The sequence below is a fragment of the Rhineura floridana genome, chromosome 19 (genome assembly GCF_030035675.1).
Source record: "Rhineura floridana isolate rRhiFlo1 chromosome 19, rRhiFlo1.hap2, whole genome shotgun sequence".
In the NCBI taxonomy this organism is placed as follows: Eukaryota; Metazoa; Chordata; class Lepidosauria; order Squamata; family Rhineuridae; genus Rhineura; species Rhineura floridana.
In genome coordinates, this window is record NC_084498.1 from 15,797,089 (window position 1) to 15,816,451 (window position 19,363).

The following is a 19,363-nucleotide window of genomic DNA, read 5'->3' on the forward strand; positions in this document are numbered from 1 at the left end:
TGGGCTCCTTGGGATTATGCAGCTTGCCCACGGCTGCACAGGTGGCAGGGCACGTAACCCCTGAGCCACTCCCTGTGGGGGTGATCTTTACCTGGCCCTTGACGCCCAGGAGACACAAGCAGGGTTTTGAACTCGCAGACTCTGGACTCCCAGCCAGGCTCTCCTCCCCACTGTGCTATACCAGCTGCATCATCATACATTTAAACCACATTTAGAGCTATTTAAACCACGTGACTCCCCACCAGAGCTTGGAAAAGTTACTTTTTTGAACTACAACTCCCATCAGCCCCAGCCAGCATGGCGCTGGCTGGGGCTGATGGGAGTTGTAGTTCAAAAAAGTAACTTTTCCAAGCTCTGCTCCCCACACACACAAGAATCCTGGGAAGGGTAGTTTGTGAAAGGTGCTGGGATTTGTAGCCGTGTGAGGGTTAAACTACAGTTCCCAGGATTCTTGGGAGGGGAAGCCATGTGCTTTAAAAGTATGTGCGGATGGAACCAAACACCAGGGGGAGACTTCCTGTCCTGCTTGCTGGCTTCTCACAGGCATCTGGCTGGCCACTGCGGCCAACAGGATGCTGGATCCTTTGGTCTGAGCCAGACATTGGGCTCTTCTTACACTCTTAGGAAATTCTCTATATCTCTCAGTACAGACTGCAAAAGGTATCTGTAGCACAAATCCAACAGGTACAACTGAAAAGGCGTATGTGGGTATGCCTAATGTCCTCAAGGGGACAATATCCTTGGTCCTGATTAGTTCTTGAAACAACTGGCACAGCTCTCTTTTGATAGGCAGGGCGCAGGAGGAGATGGATCACAGGTGTGATCCATTCTGACAGATCTTGTCTCCCTTAATGCACTAATTTAATCTGACAATCCAAAGGGGGGGGGGAATGGCCTGCCATCTGTCTCTTATGCTGCTCAAACACAGGTATGATTTTATTTCCCAGAAGTCTTTACAGATGAGGAGAGAGAAAACGAGAAAGCACTCCCCATTAGACTCAAAGCAACAGAAATCCACACAAGCCCCATTGAAGCAGAGGGGTGTCATTGACAAAGACTTAATACGCTCCCCACAAAAAGTGGAGGTTTTCTCAGGCCGTTGAGGTGGGGAGCTTGTAAGGGGCTGGGTGGAAAGAAGCTGCTTTTCAGAGCAAGCTCGTTTCTATAAATTAGAGAGTCTCAAAACATGCTTTGTGGAGATGGAGGAACGCTCGCACAAGGCACCTTGATGGAGCGTTGCCTGCGCCGTTCTACGGTGTATTAAGCAATCAGTGAGAAACGTATGGGCTGTTTTAATGGGGCTGCTGCCGGAATAAAGAGATAAAAATTGAAGGCAGGGCTGAGCCTGACTGGAGGCAGATGACAAATGGCTCAGGGAGCTGTTGTTAATAGAATGCAACAGAGCAGTCCATCAACAGGCAGCGCAGGTGAGTGGGAAGGGAACTGGCCCAATGGACGATCCTCTTCTTCATATGGCAGCAGTGGGGAGTCTCCAGCCTGCGGCCTCATTAAGCCTCCCAGGCCTCTCCATTTGGCCCACGAGACCCTTTTGGCCAAACCTGCCCTACACCTGCCATCATATGTCCTGTCAAGCGTGGGGCAGGTAAAGATGCGGCCAGACTGAAAGGGGGTGTGTGGAACCTATGAAGCCCCATGCAAAGTCCCGCCCACACTGCTCTGCAAGCCCCAGCCATGAGCCGGCTGTCAGGGCTTGCAAAATGCTATGTGTGGGGCTTGCAAAACGTGGTGCACAGCCCTAGATCAACTGATCATTGGAACTTGGAAAATGTGGTGCAGGCTACCAGTGGCAACTAGCCACAATGGCAATGTTCTATCTACCCCCCCCTGCTGTCAAAGGCAGCATGTTTCTTAATGCCAGTTTGTGGACAGCATGGGAGGGGAGAGTGCTGTTCTGCTCCGGCCCTCCTCGCAGGCTTTCCATAGGCATCTGGTTGGCCTCTGTGAGAACAGGATGCTGGACTGGATGAGCCATGGGCTTGATCCAGCATAGCTCTTATGTTCTTTTGCAAACATTGTTTGCCCTGCCTTGAATTCAAATCATGCAGGCAAAAACTGGGCAGCCTGAATGGCATTGCAATGAGAGGAAATTGACTGGTGAGTAGCCCCATCCACCTGTCAAACTTGGCCTGTGGGGGAGATAAGGAACTGGCCTACCAGCCAGATCCAGTTTCCCATCCTTCTTGTAGGGCCTTTGAAAACAATGGCTGCTGTAAATCCTGCTCTGTGTGTGTTGAAGGCAGGGTACAGAGGCTCTTGCCATGCCATGCCATGCCAACCTGAGCACTTCTTCTCCTCCAGTTGGAGCATGCAGAGAATCAAGTCCCCAGATATGTTCACATGATGCCAGTTTGGCACAAGAATGGTGTTTCCGCCTGAAGCGGGGGCGGGGTGTTTGCCACCATCCGACTTCTAGAAGGCTCGGGAACTTTTTCGGGGTTTCCATAGATGGTCAGCTGGGGTTTACTGACCAACGGGATGTGAAGGCAGGAGTGGGTTTAAAAGCCCACTCCTCCCTCAGAATCTTGCCTCTTTTTGCCTTGCGGCACCCGCCCCTCCTCCTTTGTCAATATGGGCTTCGCTAGTCACCAGTTGGGGCTGAGTAGGATTTTTTTTTTAGGGATTTTGATTTCAGAATCCCTTTGGTTTTGCCTACTCCATACTGCTGGGTTGATTCGATTGGCCTTGGGGGGGGGGGTTGTGGATGTTTAGCTAATGGCTGGCATGGAATTCAGGCAGGTGAGGAAGGTGGGGAAAAAGTAGGGGAAGGAGGCATGTTGTTAAAGGGCACTCCCTTTAACAACTACCAGTGTTGAATGACTGGTGGGGATCAGGGTATGTCCTTGTGGGACCAACTTGCACAGAATGGTGAACGCCTGTACGGTGGGGCCTGTCTGCGGAGGTTGGAAACACATACTTGGCTCTCCTAGCAAGGAGGGACAAGTTTTCCCACATCCTTGGCTGAGGAGTCACTGTCCGTTGAGACTGACATGCCCAGAGGACAGGGGGGAATACTCCCTTTCAGTCGGGTTTATCCTCACCTGCCCGAAGTAAGTTCAATTTGGATATTTGGATGTAATTGGCTGAAGTTTAATATTTGTTATATTTTAATAAATATAACATTATTCCATTGTGGTGTCACGAGTCTTCTTTGGTGTCGTGGCAAGGAAGGGTTATATGTGATGGGCTTGTGTCGCTGGCAGCTGTTTCAGGAGGATGAGCTTGGTGGCTGGCAACCTTGAAGGAGGGAGGATATATGACATGCCTAGCTTCTCCCCCTCACTTGCCACTCTGTGACAAAGGCTGCCATCACTGAGTGGCAAGTGAGGGCAGGGAGTGGGGCCGAGCAATCCAGCACATCGTGATGCTCTCGCTGCTCAGTTCTACTCACAAATCCTCACATTTGACTTTATGAACTTTTGGCTTGACTTTTGTGGTTGAGGGTGGCAAACGTTTGAAATCCCCCCTCTAATGTTTGCAGTTGAGGGGTGAAATAAAACACAGAGACGTCAGCTTGGGTTGAACAAGGGCCACTTTATTTAAATTATAGAACAAAACCCAATTTAAAGTGACCTGCAGAGGGAAACCTAGGTGCGGGAACTATCTATAAGCAAGTAGCTTGCCATACAGCTCTCGGGCGACCAGCCCCTGCTGGGGCAAGGGCAAGCCCATCTGCTTACCCTTTACCCCAGCCACACCCTGCAGGTGAGTAGGGGGGCCTTCCCACATCATCCCCACCCAGGGCCGTATAACCCCTGGGTAGATGAGGATAAGTTGGCCCCAGAAGCAGCCCATATCCTGCCCTCGAGCCGTAAAGCCCTGAGAGACAGGCCTCTGGAACCGCCAATCACCTCCAAAGGTGCCTAATGGGGCCACCTAGCTGTCCTTACCTATTTCCCTTCCCGCACCTTCCCGCACCAGTGCTGAATCCATTGTCCTGTGAGGCATGACCTGCGAATACTTCAATTAGCCAAATGAGCCAAATCTGCCTATTGAAAACAACACCCCCTAACCCGATTCCCTCCCAGTCCTATAGTGTGGAGCAGGCAAAAAACCTGCCCGCCAACGAGGGTGGGCAGGATAAAAATTCCTACTCGGCCCTGCAGCGACCCCATAGGCACACCATAAAAGAGGGAGGGCGGGGTGGGCGTCGAGCAGCAGAAGAGGAAGGTGGAAGGGGCGGCTGGACTCAAATAGTCCTATAGACCCCGCCCCTTACGCTGCACGTCGCGCTGACATCATGGGCGCGACGTGCGATGTTGCCCCATTAACAGATGGGGGCAGCGTCTTCACCCCCACCTGCAATCATGCCCTGCTCGTCAGCTGCACGGCGAGCGGAGCTTCGTATGTATGCATGTATTTTACATTTATATTCCGCCTTTCCTCCAAGGAGCTCAAGGTGGCATACATGTTTCTTCTCTCCCCATTTTACCTTCACAACAATCCTGTGAGGTAGGTGAGGCTGAGAGGCAGTGACTGGCCTATGGTCACCTAGTGAACTTCATGGCCAAGTAGTGATTCCAACCCTAGTCTCCCAGTTCATAGTCTAACACTCTAACCACTACACCACATGGTGAGATCCTTGGGACAGAGACCTTCAGTGTTGCTTTTGCTCTGTAAATATCTGCAATACTAATATAGAGGATTTATGAAACTGAAGATTAAATTGGTGTACTCTCTTTTTCCCCTGCCGCTGGAATCAATAGCAAAATGTTCCCAGAGAGTAGATGTATGCACATGGTGACAATGAAATAACATCTGCTCCTTGAAAGGGGAAAGAGCGAAGCAAGCCAGGTTTATCAAGGAGCATTCAGATTTCCTGAGCAATTACCTGCTTGCATACTGAGGTTTCACAAAGAGCAGGAGGTCCCTGATAACAGACATGCACGCCGCTCGGCGATAAATAAAGCAAATGCCATCATGTCCCTCTGTTTCGCAGCGATAAGAGGAAATGTAAAGCTAAATCCCAATTTGCATCATTATTGAACCTTTGCTTAGGTGGGGAGTTGCCTCTATGGGGGGAAACTGGGAATGCCAAGGAGGGAGGGGTGGAACATCCCCAACTCTCACCGGTGGAGTTAGGTATTTTCTGACAGACACCACATTCCCAGTGGAGACTACTGGCTCTGATGTCAGTGGGGCAGTGAACCTGCTCCGGGTTTCAGTCTGAACTTTCAAGGAGCTATCCAAGGTGCTGAACCTAATTTGGGAATAGGTGACAGCACCTTCAACAGCTCCTTGACAGTTTGGGCTAAAACAAGCAGTGCCACCAAACCCCGGCCAAGGAGGCTACCAGGTTACCGGCCAGATCAGCAAAAAGATTCATGAAAAGCAATAGCCCTGAGTGGTGATGCGATAAGGCAGGATGGGGAACCTGGTGCCCTCCAGATATTGTTAGATCACAACACCAGGCAGTGGTGACTGGTGCCCATTTGGGAATGGTGGAATGTAGGGAGCGTGTGTGTAGCCAGAGCCAAATCATTCTAGCTTTGTCCCCATCCTTCTCCCTGATGAGTTCTACAATGCTGACAGCTGGGGCCACCCCTGGACTGGATATAAGCAAGAAATCAGGCAGGTGGGGACTGGCTGAGGCCAGTGGGGCAGGAGCCCACTAGCCTCAATGGACCAGCCTCCACTGCTTCCAGTGGAATGAAGGGGAATGGCTGAACAAGGCTTCTTGTCTCTGTGGGATCTGGAATGTAATCCAAATGGATCTAGACCAGAGATGGGGACCAGTAGTTTTGATCTCCATTCTCCCATCATCCTTTACATTCATCATTCTGGGTGGCCCTGATGGGAGTTGGAGTCCAGCAACATCTTGAGGGCCACAGGTTCCCTGTCCCTAACCCTAAGGGAAGGTGGGGAGGAGGCTTCCTCGGTGCCCACTTGAAGGGCTGGGTGATCTGTGAATTCTTTGAACTGCTGTACCCCTGGGGGAATGGCCCATCTTCTCAGCAGCAGAGATCTGCATCCTGGCTGCTGAGCTTCTATCACCCCCAGACATTTCACCATGCTTGCTCACACACTTCCAAGGCTCTCTTCACAATCCAAAGGACAAGAAACATGTTTTAAATATATATTAAAAACAAAACACAAGGCTGAGAAGCTCAGAATGCTTCATTGGACATCTAGCTCCAGCTTCTGCATTTCCACAGTAGAATGCCTCCCCCCGCTACTCAGACATGGAATGTTGTATTGTATAAATTGGGGTGGACACCAGGCAGAATGGGGGCCTCCAGGTTTCATAGACTGAACCCATGGCAGACAGGCATTCGGTTTCTCTTAGTTTCTCATTTTTTCAATCATAAGTTCAGTTCTCTGCATTTCCACATAACAACAACAACAAACAACAACAACAACAACAATAATAATAAAGTCTTCATGAAAATTCTGCAGCATTTTAGGGTGAATAATATACACATTTGTGTGTGTAATTTTTCCTAATAAACCCATTGTTGCAAAGCAATTTCCCTCAATATAAGACACACTTGTCTGTTATTTTCAAATGCACATTTCAAAGGAAGGTTACTGGGAATGCTCAGAGGAGCATAAAGGCTCTGCTTCCTTTTTTTTCTACACAAAGGGTGGCCCGATATGCTCATTTAGCCTTTCAGGGATTCATAGCGAAGGCTACATCAAAGATGCTGTACGGTGCTCAGATATGCGCATATGATAATTTTGCCCGTTTCGAAGTCACACAGACTAAAGTTTCTGAGAGCTATGCTTGGAGTTCTGAGCTGTGTGCCCCACATGTTACTTTGTTTAGAAGTGGAGCTAATTTCTATCGAAGCCTGTGCATGAATTCCAGGATTCACTGTTGCTTGAAGCTGATTTTTTTTTTCCTGTGGACATTAATCAGTGCATACCAGTCAAGATGGGAAAGCTTGCTGTTTGAAAGACTACAAAATCTGGGATTTACTCCCAGTGTTCTTCTTGGTCTTGAATATGTAAACGCAAAAGCTACTATCCAACAGAGAATCTGGGATACAGAATTACAAAATCATTTCAGTCTTGATGTTATGCATTGATAACAGGAGGGAATTGGTGTCCACGCATTACTCGACAAACCTGAATATCCCTAAATACAGAAGAGCTTTCACAGCAGCTAGGTTCAAGGTTGTGCCATCTGCCCTCTTGGATGGAAAGTATAGAAGGGTACCCCATCATGAACGGGTCTGCCCATGTGCAATGGGAGAAGAGGAAACGGTGGGTCATGTTTTATTGTACTGTACTTTTAATAGGGATTTTCATTATTCTCTTATTACTCCAAGTTTACAGTGCGTTCCGGGTAAATCCGATGAGTTTTACTTAACGCATTTATTGGCAGATATGAATCCGCAGGCAAAAGTGGCTAGTTTCTCTGCTGATGCCATTGTATGCCGGAAATCGATGACAAATGCTTTTATACAGGAAGCCTGTATACTGATTGTAATCTATTCCGTTCTGATTTTATTATTTTAGATGGTTTTGATTTATTTATGATGTGTATTGACCGGGCTGTGGCCAAAATAAAAATTTACTCACTTACAAAGGAAGGCTGTATTTCAGTCCACATATTGTTTAGGAAAATGTGAATTAGGTAACTTTGCCGTTAAATGCGAACTGAATCGAATTCCTTCCCCATCCCTGTATAATAGTGATGGTGATATTACTTGCCTTGGCCTGAGACACATTACAACAAAGCTGCTGTTCCCTAAGCTTTTTGACACTGGAATGTCAGCTTCTCAAGCTAGGAGCTCAGATTGCACGCCCAGAACATCTTACCCTTTGCATTTCCAGGACAACTTTTGGGGGGAAGGAATCTCTGCTCTGGTCTCCATTGTGGCTCTGCAACACCATCCTAGTGATGCCCAGGGAGGGTATTGCAGCCTTCAGCCAAGCAGGTGGATGTGATCTGAGGAGCCAATATGGTTCCATCCATCCATATACAGCTGCTGCCTTAGGCTTGCTGCTCAGTACCAATTTCCTAGAAGCCGTGCCTTCATCTGCTAATCCACCAGCCAGCCCAGACACTGGGACACAGTTATCCCCCCCCCCCAGATTAACATGAAAGTGGGAGCTGTAAGCTTAGAGGAAGGCAATGGTCAACCACCTCTGAATACCTCTTACCATGAAAACCCTATGAATATATCCAAAAAAGATCCATAGGGTCGCCATAAGTCATAATCGACTTGAAGGCATATAACAACAACAACAATGTTTTGCTCCAACATTCTAAAAAGATGCCCATTTATTTTCCCCATCAGCTCCCAGAGCCCCAGGCAGGTGTCCCTACAACTGCCAAATGTCACAGTTAATAGAAGTTCCTAATGTCCCAGCCTAGCTCATCAGGCCAGGGTGGGGAACCTCAGGCCCGAGAGCCAGATCCAGCCCTCCAGGCCTCTGCATCTGGCCCTTGGGACTCTCCTCAGGCTCCACTCCTCCCTCCTGCATCACCCTCTCCTTGGGTGTTTTTGCCTGGCTGGGAAGCATCCTGGAACCCTGAGGATGCTTTTTGCTTGCCTAGATGGAAGACAGAGGGGTGGGTGAGGACGTGTAAGAACTAAGGGTTGCATCCATCCACATCCCGTTCAGAGCAGACCCACTGAAATGAATGGCCCTTCGTTAGTCATGTCTGTTAACTTCAATGGGTCAACTCTGAGTAAGGCTAGCACTGAATACCACCCATATCCAATAGTATAGTTGCAAATTGAGAAATGCAGGGTCCCTTTACGGTAGTCACACCGTGCCCCCTCAGAGCCACGCCCACTCTCCCACTTTCTCTAATCTCTCTTGCTTTCTGTGTCTTCTCTGAGTCCACACTCCACTACAACATACATACCTCAGAGACAACCGGCATGAAAGTGGAGACTGTGTGTTAGCTACTGAGAAGAGTCTTCTCCATTGCTGATTAACCCCTTTTCACTGTGGTTGGCTCCAATCAGCACAGGGTTAGGTTTTATTGTTATTGTTGAGATTTTTAATGTTTTAATGTATTTGTATGTTTTTATTTTGAACGTCGCCCAGAGTGGCTGGACAGCCAGCCAGATGGGCGACTAATAAATTTAATAAATAAATAAATAAAAAGGATAAGGACTCTTCTCAGGGGCTTACACTCTCCCCCTTCATGCTGATTGGCTTGTACATACGGACCTAGCTGGGACCTCACCCCCCCCAAAAAGTAAGAGGCCTACAACCCCTTGCAACCCCGGATGACTATACCCTAGTGCTAGCAGGTGGCCCCCAGAAGGTTATCCATAAGGGAAAAAATGGAAATGGACTGCCTTCAAGTTGATCCCAACATATGGCGACCCTATGAATAGGGTTTTCATGGTAAGCGGTATTCAGAAGGGGTTGACCATTGCCTCCCTCTGAGGCCAGTCCTCCCCAGCTGGCGAGGGCCTGCTCAGCTTGCCACAGCTGCACAAGTCAGCCCCTTCCTTGTCCGCAACTGCCAGCTGGGGGGCAACTGGGCTCCTTGGGACTACGCAGCTTGCCGACGGCTGCAGAGGTGGCAGGGCACGTAACCCCTGAGCCACTCCCTGTGGGGGTGATCTTTAGCTGGCCCTTGACACCCAGGAGACACGAGCGGGGATTTGAACTCGCAGACTCTGGACTCCCAGCCAGGCTGCCCTCCCTACTGTGCTATACCAGCCTAATGTCCAGAAGGGAAAGCAGCCTTCTATCTGAAAAAAAGGATGGGAATCTGCTTCATTAATGGTAAAGTTTCTGAGATTCCCTTGCGACCAAAAGCTGTGTTATTCCTGGCATCAGGACTCCCAGTTCAACTTTATTCCCTCCTTGGGGATGATGTCCCTGAGCACCTATAGGGACCACTCACCTCTCTAAGTGAGCCCCCATCCTTATCCTTGGTGCCTATTTGCTTGCTTTCTCCCTCTGGCCCTAAGCCACATAACTGCCCAAAAGGAGAGTGCAAGGCAACTGGAGGAAGCAACTCCAGTTCCTCACTCTTGCCACTCCACGAAGAGGGCAAGTGAACAAGCAGTGACAGTAAGGAGGATGAGGGGAAGGACCACAGCTCAGTGGCAGAACATCTGCCTTGAATGCAGGAAGACTCAAGTTCAGTCCAAGGCATCTCCAGGTATGCCTGGGAATGCCCATGTTCTGAAACTCTGGAGAGCCCTTGCCAGTCAATGTCCATTATACTGAGCTCAATGAACCACTGGTCTGACTTGGCAAAATGCCGCTTCCTAGGTTCCTACGAGGAGCAGAACCAAGCAGGTCCCCTGAATTTGTGCAGGCCTCAGCAGGTGCCCAGTGATGCCTAACCAGAATGTTGCACTGGCCCCAGCCCTCAATGCTGCACAAGGCCTTCCCCCCCCCACTCACGTTGCACGTTGGGTGCGTCTGACATGGTGGCTTACATTTTTCACAGCACACTTCAACATTTGCTCTCATGGCATGCCATTTGGGGGGTTGGGAGACTGGCACTTGCGACTATGGAACATTTGGCAACAAAGGAACGATGGAAGGAGGTTGTGGAAAGTCACCTGATGGGTGCGGACTCGTCCCCCTTGTCCAGCCAGTCCTGAGGTGGGATTATGTACATACACCAGAGTCCCCAGTTGTAGCCGTGAGCTGCGTTGGCATATTGCTGCACTTCGAAAGTGTTGTATTTGATGTTGTCAATTGCTGGGAGAATGATCCGTTTCCTGTCGTCTTTGATCCGGGTAAGTGCCGGCTCCACCCTGTCAACAATTGAAAGAATGTTTTTCTTTTTTTAAAAAAAGAAGGGAATATTTTATTGAAAATAAAGTGGAAGCGCGGTTAATGCTCTTCATTCACTCACGCAAGAGACAGAGATGGTCACCAACCTGGAAGGCTTTAAAAGAAGATTTGACAAATTCATGGAGGAGAAGGCTATCAGTGGCTTCTCTACTGGCCATGGTAGGTCTGTGTTCTGTTTCTACAGTCAGTGGCAATACCAGATGCTGGGAACTGCAGGAGGGGAGGGTGCTGTTGTGCTCACGTCCTGATTGTGGGCTTCCCATGGGCATCTGGTCGGCCACTGTGAGAATAGGATGCTGGACTAGATGGGCCTTTGGCCTGATCCAGTAGGATCAATTGATCTATCAGTCTATTGATCTATCTATCTTCTTAAAATATACACTTTAAAAAAAATAAATTAAAGCAGTCTTGAGTGTATCCATGAGCAGGACTTTTAAGACAAGGATGGGGCACCTGGGCTGCTTTAGATGTTATTGGACTCCATTTCCCATCAGTCCCAGGTGGCATGGCCAATGGTCAAGGATTATGGGATTTGGAGTCCAGCAACAGCAGAAGTAGTCTTCCTGATGTGGTTGGACTATAACTGCCATCATCCCAAACCATTGTTCATACCGTCTGGACTTAATTGGACCTGAACAATCTGGAGGGCTACAGATTGCCATTCTCTGGATCAGATAGATCATGCCTGGAAGAGGTGCTTGTTCCTGACAAACTGAGAAGTTTGTTTTCTGCATGCTCACGCAAGCATACCTTTCACCACTTCACAAAAGAAAATGGGATACGCTCACCTCGTACCACTTCTTTCCTCATAGGGAAAATCACTACTTGAACCCTCATGACATAATGCATGGCTGAAGGCTCTGTACTTGTCTGTCATATGCTATCTTCATTTACTCTGCAATGGCCTGTGCTCCACTGATTTAAAAAGTCAACCTAGTGTTTATTGTTTTGGTTAAAGATAGAGTAGGTGGAAAAAATCAATCGTCCAAGAATACACTACCAAGAGTTCAAAATATACCAAAGCGTCCACTGGGTGAAATGGAAGACAGTGTACTACACATCACTTTAGCATTGATGTGCATGCATTTATATCAGGAGTGAGGACGCACTGGCCTGCAGCCCCACCAAGCCTCCCTATTTGGCCTGCAGGGACATTTACTGCCCACCTGTCCCACAACTGACATCATATGTGACAGGCGTGAAACATGTAGATATGTGCTTGCAGAAAGCAGAATTGAGCCTCTCATGCATCAGCTGATGCACAGGGAGTTCCAGCCTGCTTCGTCTGGGCACACCAGCCAGTTCCTGCACCCTGCACAAAGCAGGATTGAACCCCTGTGCATCAGCTGATGTATGGGGAGTTCAATCTTGCTTGGGCAGCATCTCCCTCCACCCCAAGGGCCAAATTTGACAGGTAGGCAGGATGTGCGTTCTAAAGACAGATTTAACCAATCAACCAACCCCCACCACCACTCAGTGATGCAACTGCCGGAGAAGATGGAGAGGCATGTTAAACATTGCAGAGTGGCAACTCTCAAAGAGAGGCAGTATGGTATAAAGTTTAGAGTGGTGGGCTAGGAGATGCCTCTGAATGCCTTTCACTGGAAATGACAGCAGGAAGGGGCTACTGCACCCATAACTTCCTTGTGAGCTTCCCAGAGACATCTAGTATAGACATCCATAAAACAGAATGCACAGAACACAGAAAACTGCCTTATACTGAGTCAGACCATTGGTCCATCTAGCTCAATATTGTCTGCACTGACTGGCAGTGGCTCTCCAGGGTTTCAGGCAGGAGTCTCTCCCAGCCTTACCTGGAAATGCGCAGATTGAACTTGGGGTCTTCTGCCTGCAAGGCAGATGCTCTACCACTGAGCTACAGCCCTTCCCGCTAAGGATTAGCACTCAGAGAATGCTATTCGTTTACACAGGATGAGGATGAAATGAATTTATGTTCAGAGATGGCCCCCCTCCTCTGTGCAGCACCGGTGCTGCCTGCAACGGCACCTCCTCCTTCCCACTGCTGCCTAGAGTCAGAGGGTGGCCAATGGCTGCTGCTCCTTGTACTGCTGTTGCCGCTCCCTTACCTGCCTTCTGGCTCTGGACAGTGCTGCGGATTAGGTGCAATAATCACCACTACCCAGTCAGCAGGCACACGATTGGTGACTTCTCCTTGCTACTGCCACTGGCCTGGACAGGCGAGTAGTGACTGTAGCACTACTAGGACGAGATATGAAGTGGCAGGACCCACCTTTTGTTATTATCCAGGTTCAAATCCCCATTCAGGCATGAACCTCACTGGATGAGCTTAGGCTGGTCACGATTGCTCAGTCTAGCCTACCTCACAGGGAAGTTGTGAGGATAAAATGGAAGACAGAGTAGGATCATGAGCTCCTTGGAGGAAAAGTGGAAGGCAATTAATGATCATTTTAGCAACATGCGTTATGTTTTAACAAGGCATTCCCAGAAGACAAAATATAAAAATAAAACATACAACAGTGATTTATCAGAGATCAGTGACTACAAAGAAGAATTGTCCCCGATATATAGGAGCAGTCAGAGCGTGCGTGTCTGTAGATGCATATGCAACATATTGTTATAGGATAGTGGGGTTGGTTTGGATGAAGCCTGTGAGTAGCCTCCAGGCCTGTGGTTCTGTATCTGTAAGATTGGAGTGTAGTTGAGGGGACTGCTGAAGTGGTCAAACCAGTTTCTTTGCTAGGTTAATGTCCCTAGCCGGACCTGTTAAGCACCCTATTTACACATCTAAAGATTCAGTCAAGGATAGTTGTCTTGCTATAAGAACAACTGACTGGTGATGCTCTTTCAGGAGGGGTAGGCCTTTCCCCCACCTCTGGCTGGAGGCCACTTGTTTCTAGAGACAGGAGATAGCCTTTGTGTTTTTATTCTTCTCTGGAGCTGGGGCTGGACAGACACAGAAGCTGGATTCATTCTCTGTGCTGAAACCACAGCTATGGATTTGGGAACCCCCTAGGAACCTAATGGGGAAGCAAAATCTGTTGGAATGTTAATGCTGTGAGCCCTCCCACCTTATGTTTGGTTGTATACATGTGTAAATAAAGCCATATATCCTAAAGACACCATAGTTTTCAGTGACCTTCATTGCAAGGAAATCAAAACCCTGGATAAGCACTGGAATCAGGGGTGTAATCGTCCAGGGTCTCAGGGGGATCTTAGTCCTCTTACTTTTTTAGCAGGGTCCTTATGTCTCCAGCATCCTATGAGCCAATCAGCATGAAAGGGAGGGTGTTAGCCACTGAGAATGCAGTATTCATGCCTGGCCAGATTATTCTATAATCTTAGAAGGTTGTATAATCATAGAATCATGGAATCATAGAATAGTAGAATTGGAAGGGGGCTATAAGGCCATCAAGTCCAACCCCCTGCTCAATGCAGGAATCCAAATCAAAGCATTCCCGACAGATGGCTATCCAGCTGCCTCTTGAATGCCTCCAGTGTCGGAGAGCCCACTACCTCTCTAGATAATTGGTTCCATTGTCATATGGCTCTGACAGATAGGACGTTTTCCCCGATGTTCAGTCTTAGAAGGGGGTGTGGCTGTGAGGGGCTGTGGCTGTGACTATTATGAAGGGACCCTGCACTTCTCAATTTGCCACTACGCTACTGGCTGGAATCCCTGAAGTCTCTCACCACATGGAGATTGGTGTGCGCATTACAATATTGTTCAAATAATCAATACACTCAAGGTCTAAACTTGCTTGGCCTCTCTATCCACACGCCCCCCCAACCACGCACATTGTATAGCTAAGAGACATCTGTTCAGTGTTTTTTTTCTCTCTCTCTCTCCATGGTACATTAGTCAAAAGGTGCCAACTGGTGGAATCTTAATCTCAGTCACATGGCCTAAATAATGTGACCTGGCAAGCCAACATTAAAAAGCAACAATCAACAATCCAGCTTGTGCTATTTAAACAAGATTAGACTTATGAGATGGCTGCCTATTGAAGGACGGTAAGAGGTTCCAGGGAGGAGAGCTGGATGCTCTCCAAGAAAGTAAAACACAAATCAGCACACACACACACAAAGGCACCTTTTCTCACCAATTGTTAAGCAAAACAGCTGGTTGCACTCCAGGGATCTGTGGAAATGTGAAGAGGTAAACACTCACACCCTGCAATGTCAGAGCTGTCATTTCTCCTGGTTTTATCAACAAGGTGTGTGTCTCCACTTCTGCAGTAAGGAACAACAATCATCAGGAATGTCCTCTGAACACCACACAATAGATGTAGGTGTCACTAGCGACACACTGTTAATTGGTTTACCTGGAAAGAGGACTTGGCTGTTGTGATTCACTTATTATTGGAGGGGGGGCAGTCACCTTGCCAAGTGACAGCTACCTGAGGAACAGCCCTTAGGGGTTTGTCACTGAACGGAAAGGGATTCTTTGTGTCCTGGTTATAGAAACACAGATCAGAGTGTCTCATGGGTAAATAACGTTGTGGGCAGGAAGTCACTGAGACAAGCGTCTTCTCTACTGAGAACGATCTGTTTAAGGGGGATGGATATTTAAGAGTTATAATAATATTAGAAATGGAGGAAAAATTTGTTCACATCTTGAGGTGAACTGACCTACTTTGCTGGTCCAGAACTTACACAGAGATCAGAATGCAGCTGCCAGTTGGATTATGCACTTCTCTGAATATTTTACACAGTTTTGGTTTTGAAAAATCCATTCAAAAATCATATTTAATGAGGGAAATGAACAATATATATATATATAAGTGGGGAAATGCATTGAGAAGCATACAAAATGTGTGTTTTGGGACAGGCATGGAGAACCTTTGGCTCTCCAGATGTTGCTGAACTACATCTCCCATCATCCTTAGCCTTTGGGTGTGCTTGCTGGGGAAGATGGGAACTGCAGTTCAGCAACATCTGGCAGGCCAAAGGTTCCCCATGCCTGTTTTGTAGGAAGAATATGTACAAAAAGTGTACATAATTTTTCAGACGACAAAAAACCTGGGATGGGACTGACATATGATAACAATATCCAGTGTTTAAACAAACTCTACCAGTACAAACATAGAACTGAGTCACCAAAAAATTATACAATTTACTGCAGGCCCTTTTAAAACATTGAGTCTTCGCCAACACCTTGAAGGAGTACAGTGATGAGTTTTGATGGTCCTCTCTTGGCAAGGCATTTTGTAGAGTAAGGGCCACAACAGTAAAGGCCCTATCCCTAGCTGACTCCAGGTTTGCCTCCCAATCAAGGGATCTGGAACAAATCTCCAGATGATTATCTGAGTGTGCAGGCAGGAATATGCAGAAAAAAGGGGCTCCTAAGGTACCCAGATGCCAGGTCATTAAGTGCTTTAGAGGTTAAGGTCAGCATCTTGAATTGAGCCTGGAAACAAATTGGCATCCCGTGTAAACCACGTAGAACAGAGAACGCCCAACCTTTTGGGGCTGGTGGGCATGTTTGGAATGTTGAGAAAGTGTTGTGAGTGCCAAGTCTCAAAATGGCTGCTGTGGGGGTGTGCACAACACAAAATGGCTATCACATCTACAAGAGCAGAAAAAGAGAAGGGAAGCACAACACGGAGCAGGCATGTCCCCCACAACAGCAATCTCATAAATGGAGACAAGGGCTGCTTTCACAGATGGGGCTAATAGCGCTAGTTTAACGGATTACAAAGGTAGCGCTTCTGTCCCAATCGCTAAAATCCCTTTCACACTGCAGTACCTCTTGCGATAAGGAGCAGGACTTTTTCAGCCGATATAGCGGCATTTCGCGGAACTGTCTTTCACACGGCTTGTTTTCGTCCCTCACCCATGCACACTGTTCCCCACTGTGTAGGAGGTGTAAGATCTCGTCCCATCACCATGCAAGCCCTCTCCCTTTAGGATCTGACTTTTTAAATTGTTTTAGTTGTATCAAGACAGGTGTGTGTGGGAAATGCTGCTGCCATCTGCGCCGATGCCAGAATACCGGTACCACGTTCGTAAGGCAAAAAAACCTGCACCACTAAAGGGTAGGAATGCACTGCATGCTGGCATGCCTGTCACATGAGCAGCAGCAGCTAGCGAAACACTCCCGTGATCTTCTGGGTTCCCAGCCTTGCTAACGGATTATTTCTGGTATTATTTATTGTGGAAATTAGCGCTACATTTGCACTATATTCCACCAGAATTTCGGAGCTACCTGGTATGTCGTGTGAAAGATCAAATATAATATGCAAATTACCAGGTAAGAAATTGTCAGAATAACGGAATAAAATGCAGTGTTAAAGCACCCAAGGAACCTACATCAGCCTACATAGCATGTATGCACAGAGTGAAGTTCTTTGCAACACCCATCTTTTCAGAACAGATGGGAGGATGGGCCTCCATTCCTGTCATCTAGGGAAACCTGGGCATGTTCAAGAGGACATGTTCAATGGAGAGGTCAAGTCAGTGCAAACAGAAACTGAGCAGGAAGAGCAAACATTCTCTTGTATATTATCGTTAGTATTAATTTTATAATTTATTTGATTTCTTACCTGCCCTTCACCCTAAGGTCCTAGGGCGGGTTACAACAATTTAAAAATCAATATTAAAAACAGTTCAAAACAAATTACAATCCCAGGAATAGGATGGCTCCTGAAAACGTACATTTCAGGCGTCCAAGGCCAGGGCAAAGAAGTGCATCTTCAGTATACCTATTGATGATTTTTAGGGGATATTTACTGAGGGGATATTTACTTTCAAGGGCACAATTGGAGGTACAAGGGACACACTGGCGCCCACGGGTACCATGTTGGTGACCCTAGATGTAGAAAAATGCCTTCAATGTTCTGTGGATTTACTCTGTCCTGTGTTTTGCTCCTTCTGAATTCTGGTTTAACTAGGAGTTAGTTAGCTACTGGGTGAAGTTCAAGGTGTTGGCTTTGGTGTATAAAGCCCTCTGCAGCTTTGGACGAGGATACCTGAAAGATCATCTTACCCTTTATACCCAGTTGCCTGCAGATACCATCTTATCAGGAGGTCCATTCTGTACAATACAATTTAGTGTTCTCACACCTTTGGAACTCCCTCCCTTAAATATTAAACAGGTGCCATCTCTATTGTCTTCCTGGTGCCTGCTGAAGACCTTCCCTTTTCAAAAAGCCTTTTAAGTAGAGATCTTATCTCAGTCCGCATCTGTGTTTTTATGTTCTGCTTTTAATATGTTTTATAGCTATTTTAGTGTTTTGTTGTTTGTTTGCTGCCCAGGGCTGCTTCTGGGAGAAATCATAATCATAATCAAATGGGATAATTTCTAGAATTCTGATATTGAAGCATACACTGTTTGCTCCAGGTCTCAGTTCTTTCCCCCTCCAACATTATGTGCGTATATATTTAAACACTGCCCCCCTCCCTCCAAAAATACTATCTTTGTGTGCTGAAAATCATGGACGTTTGACCAGTTCAAACATATGCTCCTGCACACTGAGAAACCACAGACGAAAATACATTTAGGATTATATCCAATGGTAATCCTACACTCCTAAACGTATAATTTCAACATACGCATTTATAAATTCACTGTATCCTAAAATACGCATGTTGGTATGGGGTGTAATTTTTGTGTGCGAGCTGAGAACTGTTTTGCAGCATTCAGAGAAGTGCGGAATCTGAAGGATAATTGCATTCCAACCTGCAACTTGGCTCAGGTTGTGTGGATTAGGTGCACTTGCACTGGAGTGAACAGAAATGAAATTTCTCAAGCACTAGATAAAAGCGCACATGATCGGTCAAGATTATAGGGACATGGGCAGCTGCCTTATACTGAGCCAGATCATTGGTCTGTCTAGCTCAGTATTGTTACACTGACCGGCAGTGGTTCTCCAGGTTTTCAGACTGGGGACTTTTCTGTCCTTACCTTGAGATGCCCTTGATTGAACCTGGGATCATCTGCATGCCAAGCTGATGCTCTGCCATGAGCTTTCAAGGGTTTGAGCTACTCAGCCAATGGCATCCAGGATGACATCCTTTGCCTTCCTTTCAACTCTGTGATGTGAGGGCAGCTTAGCCAATCACAGCCAGAGGAGTCATCATAAGAATATACACAGGCCAACTCCATAAAGGGCTTGCTTCTGTGATGAGGTTCAGAGCTCCTGATATGAAAACAGGCCGTGGCATTATGAATAGCTGGAAATCTTTGCTTAATCCCGCAGGGTTGATTTTTAGTTTGTATCCTCTTTTGTAACATTCATCAATGAAATGGGAAACCTCAATTAGCAGAAAACAATACCTAGCATGCAGCTTACTTGGGCACAACCAGGATTTATTGCAATGCTCTTTCTTCCAAAGCAACCATGCCATGATCTCCATTTCAAAAGGGAGATGCTTAAAATCTTTTATTAAAGGATATCTTGCGGAGGCCTGGTGGAGCTGTCATGTTGGATACTGCCAAACTACCCCCCTTCTTTTTTGCAGCAGATTACAGCTCTCTAAGGCTGCTAGTTTGTCCTCCTCCTGCACACACTTTCCATAGCTCCCTAGCAACTCCATAAATCATCTTGCTTGAGTTATGCAGCTTCCTGTACAAGAGGAATCAGATTTCATTATGGGAGAACAATGGCAATATAAGGAGGGCCATTTGTGCTTTAGC

At 47.2% G+C, this 19,363-nt stretch overlaps 1 protein-coding gene across 1 annotated transcript in view; it reads right to left on the reverse strand.

The window, feature by feature from the left end:
• Positions 1–19,363, reverse strand: part of GALNT9 (polypeptide N-acetylgalactosaminyltransferase 9) — a 220,569-nt gene that overhangs the window by 103,725 nt on the left and 97,481 nt on the right. The window contains exon 5 of the mRNA XM_061602477.1: positions 10,509–10,706. Within this exon, the coding sequence (XP_061458461.1) occupies positions 10,509–10,706 (198 nt within the window). The remainder of the gene's footprint in view (positions 1–10,508; positions 10,707–19,363) is intronic.